Below are 11,754 nucleotides of genomic sequence, written 5' to 3' on the forward strand. Positions count from 1 at the left end.
TAATAACTGTGTGCCTGTACAGTCTCTCATTTTACACCTTCCTGGATGGTCCCACAGTCACCATTCTGTTTTAATTATTAAAATTCTTAGAAATATGTGCTGCTCTTAAATCTGCCTTCCTCCACTTCAGCAGAAGTCAGTATAGATTTATTTCTGAGGCACCTGTACTAGAGAAATTGCTATGATGGCCTGTGCATAAAAGTTTTCTCAAAGAGATTAATCCAGAAAACTCCTGTCTCTGGTTAGTATAGTCTTTCTTTACACCTCAAGTTTCAGGGTGACCAGGACCTCCAAAATCATATAGATTCAGGGGAAATCTTTAAGATAAGTATTTCCTCACTGACCGTTTATCAGTTCCCACATTTAAAGCCAAAGGTTGAATTCTGGCCCTGGGTAAATCCTTGGAAAAAAAATGAATCCAAGTAACAGAGCCAATATACCATGCAGTCTCTTTTTCTTCCACATATCATCCATCTGTATTGTGGCTGCTGGCTTAGTCACAAATTCACAGATTTTGAATGATCCCTCTGGTTTTTCTCTTGGCTAATGTCCTTTTCATACTGTGATCCACTAGCTTCTGGATTTTGTTCGAAGGGTTTTGGCAAACCAGGTCATGCAGCCACACGCTGCCCCCACACAGGAGCCAGCAGCCCAGTCTCCCTGCAACTCCTTTCTGTACAAATGCTTCTGTTGTGCTTCCCCTTGGACTGAGGAAGTGGGAACAATGCTGACCAAAAGCAAGGTCTTTGTTAATCCTGACCTGTGGTAGTTCTGATTATTCTGTCTTGAAAATAAATGTGTTACAAGAAGTGCCATGGCTAATGGACAAGGTTTTATGATGCTGGTCATTAATTCATCTTCAACCTGTGTGCCCATTAGGCTCCAAGCACAAGACAATGGTCGAGGCTCGAAATGGTGCTGGCCCCATTAAGTCTTACCCTAGACCTGGCTCCCGGCTGAAGGTTCAGAATGGCAATAAAGGCTCAGGACTGCAGAACAAGACATTTCATTGTGAAATCTGCGATGTCCATGTTAATTCAGAAATTCAACTTAAACAGGTAGTTTGTGTGTGTCTGAGGCTTAAATCTCTTGTTGTTAGTTATGTTGCAATATTATAGGTGGGATATAGATCTATGTGAAGATATTTTTCCATAAAATGAACTTCTACGAAGTATTTCTTTTCCATCACCCCACAAATATTTCTAAATATCCATTGAATTCACCTAATTGTTACAACTGAGAAAAAAAAGTGTGTGGGGGGGAAGGTGACTTGAGAGTTGTAAAGCAGAGGTGGACAAAATGTCACTATCAATTAATAGCACAGTAGATCTAGTTTAAAAGTTTTCTGTGGCTCAAGAAATTTTAACTTTGGTCCCCCAACAACCAGAAATCCTGGGCTGAGGTTCTCTGAATTCCTGTTTTGGTTCTGGTTTAATCTGTTGGGATATTTTTTAATAATCTTTGAATACAAGAGGGAGAATGTGACTTGAATCTACTGGTTTAGGACAATCAGTGGGAGGGTAATACCAGGGATATGTCTCAACTGTGTGGAGCACCCCTATAATTAGCACTGCAATATCAGCATAGCTGCATGAAGATGCAGCTCTGCCCTGACCAAGCCAATGAGCCCTGGGTTCAGAGCAATGCAATACAAATTTGTTGTTTCTGATACCCAAACTGGAATCTCCAACTGGATGGTGCTGTGCTGTGTGAACCTGTGCTCTCCTTCACAGTTATTTCAGTTATCTCTAAGACAGTATTAAATTGCATGGTGTACACATATCCCTGGGTACTGGTTCTTCCTTCAGTTAATAATGAATTATTTATGCAACTGAACAGCATTAGAGAGACTGAAGTTCGCCTCCTATGTCTGAATATCCTTATGACCTAGTGATTACCGCTTGGCCTGGTTCAAAGCTTCTCAAGTAGAAAACGGAAGTACTAACCAAAATACCAATAATTTGCAGAGCCTGTCTTGGATCACAGAATTCGCTGTATTCGATTAGTTTCTCATTCTCTGTTTGATGTGCTCCAAATGGTTATGTTTAATTTAGCAAAACTCATCTTTGCTCTCTCTAAAGAACCTACTGTATCTTACAAACAGGGGCTTAGGCATACCCTGCTGATAAATCAGTCTGAAACTCAAAGTTGAGAAATGTTTAACCAGTTAATTAAATGTGAGAATATTTATTTCAGCACATTTCCAGCCGAAGGCATAAGGACAGAGTTGCAGGAAAGCCTATGAAACCTAAATATAGTCCTTACAACAAACTGCAGCGCAGCCCAAGTATTTTAGCAGTAAGTATTTTTTTTTCTCATCATTATCTGTGTGAATTTGTGACCTTGGGGACTCCCACCACACAGAAACAGGAGCATGACAGACCTGACACTTGCACAGAGCTTCTCCCCCTGCAGGCTTGCTCTGTGCTGGGATCAGATTTGAAGATAGTTATGTATGCTGTCTGCCCCATCAAAGGCATGCAGACGACTCTGGGAGTGTTATTTACCTCTAGGAAGGAAGGAATAATCAGTGGGATGTGGAATGGGAACCACATGCCCTGTGGAAAGGTATCAGCTCTGTTGCATTGGTGCACTTCTTGAAGTCTGAAACATATATTCTGTCTTTCCAGGCACCTGAGATAACTCTCAGTTATGACAGATGCAATCAGGGAAAAGGACATATGATGTTAAGATATAAAAATACTAATGCTCTATGTAGCAAAGCAGAGGGCTGAGCAGATGTATTATGTTGCTGAAAAAGAGTTATCAGTTCTTTAGGAGAATCGATTGCCTATCAGCATGCTTGGGTAGTGTCTGTCACTATCAAAACACCTTGCCTCCCTCTGTGCCCCCTGCTGTTCCCCTCTCACACCCATCTGCATTTCGAAGAATTCCCCAAGCTGGCTATGCCAGTCCAATGCAGCCTAAGTTCAGGCTGGCTGCAGCACAACACAGATTGTATGTTTATTTGCTCGTGACTCAGCCTGTATTCTATTCATTAAGGGAAAGTGCGTGTCATCTATGGTGCAAAAACAAGTCATAGGCTGGAAAGAGAGACATGCAAATGTGTGTGCAAGAGTAAGCACTGAAAAGCCTTTAAAAGCTAAGCTACTAATGGGTCTCTCTAATTGTATAGAGGCAAATGAAAATGCTGAGGGCTTTTTGTGAGTCTCCCTATTCAATAACCTTTCCCATTTGTGTGCACCGTTTTATAATGTATCAGGTATGCAGAGGCCTCCACTAACAAAGGAAAGATGTGAGCATCTTTGCCCCACAAACATGTATGTGTTGTGATACCTACCATTTTCAGTGAAACTGTATTGTATGTGTTTCTGGTTAGCTTTTTCACCACAAGGTAGTTCTGAGTGATAAGTTTCACCACAAGCTAAGCTGAGTGATAATTTTTTTCAAAAAAATTTATGGTGTTGATATTAAAATGTGTGTGTGTGTTGATAAGAACAGCTCTGCATCAGCAGGTAAAAAGATGGCTGAACTCTAGTATCAGCTTTCCAATCTGACCACTGGACATTTCTACAATTTATTTTTGCAAGTGAAAAACTTGACTTTTTACATTGAAGTCTTAGTTGTGGTTTATATATATATATATTTTTTTAATTATTTTTTTTTTCAAACAGTAATGATTTATATAATTTACTCTTGCTCACTTGCAAATTGCGCTCCCTTCTAAACCTGCCTGACTGCCCTACTCTTGAGATTTGTGTGTTGTGGAATATAGTTCAGTTGCTTTAATTGCCTCAAGAGCAAGAGGGTAATGTGGGTGTCACCCCTGAGCAGCCAACACCATCCTCTGTGCATCAGGGTTCGTTCTTCCCCTATGAATGAATGGTCATGGGGAGAAATGTACTTCACTGCCCTTTTTGTTTGCTTTATTCCAGGCAAAACTTGCATTCCAGAAGGATATGATCAAGCCTCTGGCACCTGCATTTCTCTCCTCTCCACTGGCGGCAGCTGCAGCAGTGTCATCTGCTCTGTCCCTCCCTCCCCGTCCCTCCGCTTCCCTCTTCCAGGCACCAGCGATACCCCCAGCTCTCCTCCGGCCAGGCCATGGGCCCATCCGTGCAACACCCGCCTCGATACTTTTTGCACCGTACTGATTTGATCGATGTAAACAAGAGATAGCTATGGCCAGTAGAAAGGGTGAAAGAAAAGCAAGCAAGGGGTCTTTCTCTTTTGAAATGCCATTTGGTGTGACACCTCAACCCACTGCACCATAAAAGTCATCACTGATGGTACTGCATTTGGAGTCTAGACAGCTCTCTTTCTCAGTCTCTCTCTCTCTCTCTTTTAATCCAAATAGACAGTGATTTACTAAAAATTTAAATGCTCATAAAATTATATCATTAAAGATTCATGTATCTATTAATTATTATTTTTTGCAATGTGTATGACACACCTTGGAAACAAGGAACATGAAGTATTTTCCTGGCAGACTTGAAAACTAGGGTCTTCCTCGCTCACACTTATGTAAATAGCTCTCTGGAAACCAATGGGGTACAATCTAGCATGGAAAAAGATAGATGAGCCAAGTGCTTGATCGTGGGTAACATCTCAAAAATGAACTGTGTCCTTTTCTTTTCAATGTGCTCTTGTTGACAGGGATTGTATACTGTCCTAGGCCCCAGTACTGGTGTATCTTGTGTAGTACTGAAGATGTATCACGTCTGATTTTAAGGTTTTTAGTTTCTGTGCAGATGTTTGAACACAATGCAGCGCTAAAGTTTTGTTTTGTTTTGTTTTAATTCTTTCGTGTCACACTTTATTTAGAGAGATTAAAACTAGAAAGCCATATAACACATAGTTAAGATTACTACTTGTTTGCTACTTTTATTTAATTTATTTTTGTTGTTTCCTCACTGGTGTTGCTAAGCAATGTTTAAAGAGAAAAAAAAAAAAAAGCTTTTCAATTGCACATTACCAGAGCTCACATGCATTGTTCAAGAAGACAATGGATCCATGTATTTGTACGTAAATATCCTTTTTCTTCATTTCTAACTAGTTTCCTTTGTAACGATGCTGCATAATGTTGTGGCTCCCTAATGCAATAATGTACAGAACATGAAATATTTATAATTGACTGTCTTATCTGTTTACTTATTATATTGCAGTAATGCCCCTCCTCTCTTCTTACCTCCCCAACCCTTTTATAAAGGTGATATCAATATGCAGTACTCAGACTGAAGTCATTATGTGACAATGGGGGAAAACATGGAAGAAAGGAACAAAAAAATATATATAGAATTAACTTTTAGAGCATCTTTATCTGCAATCCATAATAGTAAAATGTCTGTGTATTTTTTTAAATGTATCTTTTCAATAAAATAATAAGGAAAATATACATGCTTCTTGTGTTTATTTGTTGGTACAGAAGAAAACACTTGGAACAAACAAATTTAGCTAAAGGAGTCTTTAGGAGCAAGCAAAGCATTCAAGTTGCAATAAAGTATAATTACAGAACCTGTATTTACTTCCCTAATATCTTAATTTCTTTGCCTTGCTACATCCTGTTACAGCCTTTTCTGGGGCTTTTTTGCAGTAAGACTGTAAACATTCAGTATATCTGAGAGTTGGAGAAAGAGACAGGAGAGCCAGGTGGGCGATAATGGTTTTTATTATTGCACCACCAATGTACTGTGACATGGTAATGCCATCTCTTGATGAGGTTAAGGATTAACTTTAAAGCCAGCCTGGGCATACCTGAGGCTGCAAGCAGGTTGCTTTGCAGCCAGGACTTGCTCTGAAGCATGGGCAGAGCAGGCAGCTGCTTGCCACAGCAGGCTGTTGAAGACAGGTGTTTGGGGAAGCTTTGAAATGATCCTTTTCCCTGCTGAAAAGCCTCATCTGCCCTGTAAAAATCCTTTCTTCATAACTACAAAGTGAAAAGTAAGGAGTTCAAGAGTAAAAAGACTTAACTATTGGTCCGACAGTACCACTGCAAGTCCATAAAGGCCAAGGAGTAAAAATGTCAGGTACTTTGCAATACAGAGTTTACAACCAATATATACCTCATAGTTGCAAGGCATTAGAGAGCATTTTCTGCAAATGTAATTCTGCCCAGTTTCCATTATTCAGTGGAGCAGTCAACTGTGGTGTGAGAGGATAACTGGCTGGAGAACAACCTACAAATGGATAGGAAAGGGAGCCCAGGCTTTTACCATCCTCTGGGGAAGCAGCCATGGCTGTATTAATCTTGTAGTCAGTGAGAATTACAAGGTGGTACAGAGACACTCCTCCATGTGCACCTGTTTGTGTCTGATTTTGTAACTCATGCTCGGATGGAGTCAGGTTCAACCACTTGGCACTTCCAGAGGACTGCCTTTCATGAGGAGCTGACTTCTGTTTGACATGAGGTACATTTACAGCAGCATGCATTTTAGTTGGATGTTCAGGAAACAGATGTTGTCCATGAATTAAAACATTATTTTGTCTGCTTTTTATAGCTTACTATTGTTCATAAGAAATCGAAAATAATTACTAGTTTCTGCCATTGGAAATGTTACCATATAAAATACAGAAAACCTGTGCTAAGGAGGGGACAGGTCAGTGATATGAAGATTTGTTGTAAAATTGATTTTTTCCAAGAATATGTTTCATGGGAGGAATATTTAGGTCACTGGGAATGAAACGCTCTGTCACATCATCCAGCAATGAGTGGAATTATTTAACCTGTGCAACACAAGGAGCTAAAAGACTGCAACTGTGACCCAAGGAGGACTGGTGTTCAGAGCCATATTCAAAGCCCTTTGTACTCTTTGCTGTGTTAACTTACATTTTGTGCACTGTAGCTCCTTTTGCCACTAAAGTGTTGTCCATGACACACAGGGTTGAGCATTTGAGATAATAATTAGACGATAAATGGCAAAGTCTCCCCTTATGCCTGCTGAGGTCTTTAATTTTGGAAATGAGCTCTAAATGAAGATTTTGTGTCATACTTGTACAAAGGCCATCATCTGCTTTTTTGATCCATTAGGATGTTTTCTCCTGAGGTGAAATTTCACAGGTAGCTGGCTATGTTTATTTATTTATTTATTTTAGCCAAGAACAGTTCTGAAATGTGTATTTACAGTGCAGTTGCCATTTTGAATAAATACACTGAACGCACAAACCACGAGCTGATTGTTTCGGTAACAGGGTCTGATCCCCTCATAGGTCTGTTACTTCAGGTCTGTTCACTGCAGGAATCGTCACAGTGTGAAGGGGCACTAATGCTGGGCGCTTGCTCTACCTCTGGCTTGCAAGTTGTTCCTGTGCACGAAGCCAAGTTTGTGCCACCAGAAGAAGGCTTACAGTGGGCACTGTGTCAGCCAGGGATTGTCACCTGGCACTGCCATCTTCCTGCAACAGAAGGAGGATCCTGACTGGGCACAGGCACATCAGATGGGTTTCTTTGCTGCTGATGCATGTGGCTGGACCACAGTCCCTGTATTGCAAAAGATTTCTAGAAGGGCTATCAAACAGAGGATGTGGTCCGGTAGTCTATACAGATAAATGCTTTTAGGACAAAGAAATAAGATTGTTTATGACTGCTGCAGGATACTTGTGTGCCTCTCATTGCTGCAGTTCAGAAAACTAACAAAAATCTTTCCTTCTCAGTTTGGTCAGATGGCAGAAGAAAGAAGACAGAAGCTAGTGTACACACTACTCTGACCATATCACCACCTGAACCCCTATGATAACATTACACTGGGAATTAATTTCCATGTTCTGATGACCTAATAAACATTTCCTGTTAGAAGAAATTCTTTTATTAAAAACAAAATTACCTTATTTTTACACCTTTACTCTTGACCTATAAATTTTATGCTCAGAAGTTTTGCAAAGGATTTGTCACCTTTGTATCTAAAAAGGACATGGCTGTTTTAAGCTCTCCAGAAAGTATTTCACTATCTTTATGCACCTGGCAGCAACCCAGTGGGCCCCACTGTATGTTTTTGTACATCACCTTGAATAAGTGAGGTACTGTCCCGTTTATTCATGCTTGGTTGGAGAGTAAATCTCCACAGCTGTCACCTTCTGGTCACAGTGGTCATGATGATTTTCTTATGATGCCTAGTATATTTTTTAACTGTTTTTCTTTCCTTTTTTTTCTTTCTTCTTCTTATTGTTGTTTCAAGTGGCATCCTAAATATTCCCAAGTATTTATTGAAAAGAGCAGCATTTCAGGTGAAAGTGTATATTTTTAAGTATTTAAAATTCTTATATATAATGTTTGGGGATTAAAGTAAAATTGAGATACAAATGTTTCTCTTTGGTTTAGCAGCCTAGTCATGTTTATCTGTATTGCTGCAGTGTGGTGCTAGGCACTGTGCAGACCCAGTGAACCTGCACGTGCTGCAGAATGCTGACAGTGAACTGGTGCTGAGCATGAGGCATGGAGGAGGCTGTATCCAGCCTGTCGCCTTTGACAGGTTGCCATTGAGGGAGGTCCCCAGTGACCACAAAATGTTATACCCATCTTCAATAAAGTCAACAAGGAGGATCCAAGGATCTAGGCCTATGAAGACAAATAGTTTGGGACTAGCTGACATAGGTTTACCAAAGGCAAAATCATGCCAGGGCAGTCTGATGTTGTCCGTGATGAGATGACCGTTGAGGGGGAGAGCTGGGGATGCCACTACTTCACATTCAGGAAGGCACAACATGCTCATCAGCGACCTGTGCAATGGGATGAAGACCACCCTCAACAAATGTGTGGGTCATACCGTACAGGGGAGCCTGCTCTCCCAGGCAGAGGTCTGGGAGGGAAGGCTGCCATCCAGAGGGAAGGCTGCCGTCCAGAGGGATCTGTGCAAGCTGTAGGAACAGTTGGACAAACGCCAGGTCCTACATCAGCTTCACCCCTGCAATACAGCAGCCCGGGGACCCCTCACCACAGCAGCTTTGCAGGACAGGGCCCTGGGGTGGTGGTACACCCAAATTTTGTGGTGGACAACTTGAACACAAGTCTGCACTGCACCCTTGTGGCAGCAGGGCTTAACTGAAAACTGTGCTGCGTTAGCAAAACCATGGCCGGCTGGTTAAGGGACATGGTAACTCTCGTGTTGGTTACTTTTGAAGCTGTGCCTGGTTTCATTGTCCAGTTTGGGACCCCTGACACAAGCGAGATGTTGCCAAATAGGAGCAAGTATAAGAGGTTAGGACGATGGTTAGGATATGCACGTGTGTTTTACAAGAGAGTGAGGTGAGATGGGTTTGCTGGGGATGGCAGTTCTCACTGCTGTCCCCAGATGTCCAATTGGTGGTTGTAGAGAAGAGCGACAGAGATTTCTCAGAGCAGCCCATAAAGGGTGAGAGGTGATGGTCACAAGCAGCAGGAAGGGATGTTCTGGCTGTATATAGGCAACAAGTTTTCACAGTAGAAGTGGAGCATGATGTCCAGGCAGGTTATTGCTGTGTCCAACCCCGGGGAAGCTCAGAGTGCAGCAGGTCACAAACCCTTGTACTTTGTGGTGCTGAATATACCGAGCATTCACAGCACAGTGGGACTGGCTATGAAACGTTGACAAAATGAAGACAAGCATCTTATCTCTAATGGGATGAAAAAGGAGAGATTAAAAGAGGGTGTATATGGAAAGGTAAGAGTGAAAGTTACAGGGTTGGGAAATTATTTTTACTACAGGTTTGTGGCTACGTTCTGGAGGTTCTGAGGTTGTATTTTTCAATCTAGAAGAAGGGATATTGCAGTAATTGCAGCATGGTGTTTTTTGGGGCCTGGTGAGTTTTGCTAAAACAAATATGTTTTCACAGAGCTTAATTTGTTTAGGTGATATGAAACACTTTAACCTGAAATATTTTTTGCTGAAAAATTTCTTGCCAGTCTTGGTCACTTAATGTGTTTGCAGCCAAGCAACTTCCATTATTGCATCAAGTACCAGGACTAACACTGGTTCTGCATTTATTTCTCAGTAAGTGTGTTCTGGAGCAATTGACTGTTTTGTTTTTGAATTGTGTATTTATTTCGCACTCTATCAGACCTAATAATAAAAGATTTATATAAAAATTAGTCATTTTTCTTTTAGGCATGGTCTATTAAAGGATGTGTTGGCAATGTAGCCAACTAGCAAGAGGATGGATTATAATAGGACACTGCAACAGGCAGTAAGGCCACAGCTAGCTGAACCTGATGAATATGCACTGGTTTATGCAGGTAATATTTTGAATTATGCAGATAAGATTCTGAATTGCATCAGAAGGGCTACAGAAGCTAGAGACAGCTTTCTGTGTCTGGAGTTTCTGGTCAGCAATATCTGCAGGACGTAGATGTTCTTTTTAATGTAAATGCACTTCTCAGAAATGTTCTCTCTGAAAACAAATCCAGAGCTGTATAACCATATAAACAGAAATGATTCTTTTCTTCCCCCTGAAATAAATGTAGGCAAATATTGTGATTTTATTGTGCAAAACAGATGAAAATGGAACGAAAATGGAAGTTGGTGTTCACACCTTAGCCACCTATTTATACTTGTCTAAGTTACATGCAATGTAATGGCAAAGGTGATGTGTTAACATCACAGCTTAGGTTGGAGGTACAGCGATTCCTATGAAATTGAAATAAACAGTAGTAAAAGAAATCCCATCAGCATTTTCATATGTTGTGTGAAGAGGCAGAATCAGGCTATCCCCTTTACTTGAGGCTGGGTATGTGCAGGGTTCTGCTGTGTCTTTGTTAAATGAGAAAGCAGTGAGAAACCAGATACCACTTTGACTTGCACAGAAGCCCTTCTCCACCAGCTGTACTGAGGAGAGGAACAGGCATAGACAGGCTTGCAGCCGCACAACACGGGCAGCACAAGCGGCAGGATGGCCACGTCTAGCTTGGTGAAGTCTCTTGCAACAGGAAGAGTGCTGCCAAGTTTAGGTCAGTCTTACATAATATTGTTTGTCTGCAGTGGTGTTGGAAGATGCATTGGTAAGGAGGTGTTAACTGCTGTTATCTCCTTCCCTGGGCTAGGTGCAGCCAGTGTTACCAGGGCACACAGACTTCTTCTTCAGAGACTGCAGTTTATGCTTTAGCTATACAATGTAATTTTGGCAGATTTAAATGCTCAACATGGACAGCAGCCTGTTGGTACTGTCAAACCACTAAATCTGATCCCTGTTTTTCAGGATATTTCTGGCAATGAGCCCCCCTCCTGTGTTGCAGACCCCAAAATGGTTCTTCTTAAGCAAGAAATATTTACATTTCTTTTCCTTGGGATTTTGTGTTTCCTTCAGTAACTCTCATGCTCATAAGAAGATGCCATTTTTGGTTAAGCTTTCTCCACTGAGCAACCCATCCAAGTTATTTTTCTGTTCAGACACTTCCTCCACTCCAGCTGTAAGAGGGAGGTTTTTCCCACTGTTCAAGGACCAGTTTCTGCTAGCCAAGATCTCACCATCTTACATCACAAGCTATTGCAGCAGCATCCTGCTTAGCCTTCTGATTGCATCAGCTGACTTTGATCCTCTCTCCAGCTCCTTTCTTGACCACATCAAACCGCGTCACTTGTTTCTCCTGAGTATCAGCTCTCTTGTCTCCCAACAAAGCTCCATCCTCCATTTTGTGACTGAAATCCATCTTCATTTTCTAGCAAGTCGTGAGGTTTTGTTCCATTCTGCATTTGAACTTGAAAGTTGGTCCCTAAATAACAAAGTCACCAAAGAGTCCATCTTCAAAATCCTCCCTACAGCCCACTTACAGAAGCAAAAACCCACCTCCCATCTCTTCCTTAGCTCCCTGTATGCACACACACACAC

The 11,754-nt window shown here is 41.4% G+C and overlaps 1 protein-coding gene across 3 annotated transcripts in view; it reads left to right on the plus strand.

The window, feature by feature from the left end:
• Positions 1-5,264, plus strand: part of ZNF385B (zinc finger protein 385B) — a 137,313-nt gene extending 132,049 nt beyond the window's left edge. For all 3 annotated transcript variants that reach the window (XM_084288779.1, XM_084288781.1, XM_084288780.1), the window contains exons 6-8: positions 880-1,058; positions 2,197-2,298; positions 3,897-5,264. In XM_084288779.1, coding sequence (XP_084144905.1) covers positions 880-1,058; positions 2,197-2,298; positions 3,897-4,115 — 500 coding nt within the window. In that variant the 3' untranslated portion in view covers positions 4,116-5,264. The remainder of the gene's footprint in view (positions 1-879; positions 1,059-2,196; positions 2,299-3,896) is intronic.
• Positions 5,265-11,754: the final 6,490 nt, after the last annotated feature.

The sequence above is a fragment of the Netta rufina genome (assembly GCF_964035555.1).
Source record: "Netta rufina genome assembly, chromosome: 6".
Taxonomy (NCBI): Eukaryota; Metazoa; Chordata; class Aves; order Anseriformes; family Anatidae; genus Netta; species Netta rufina.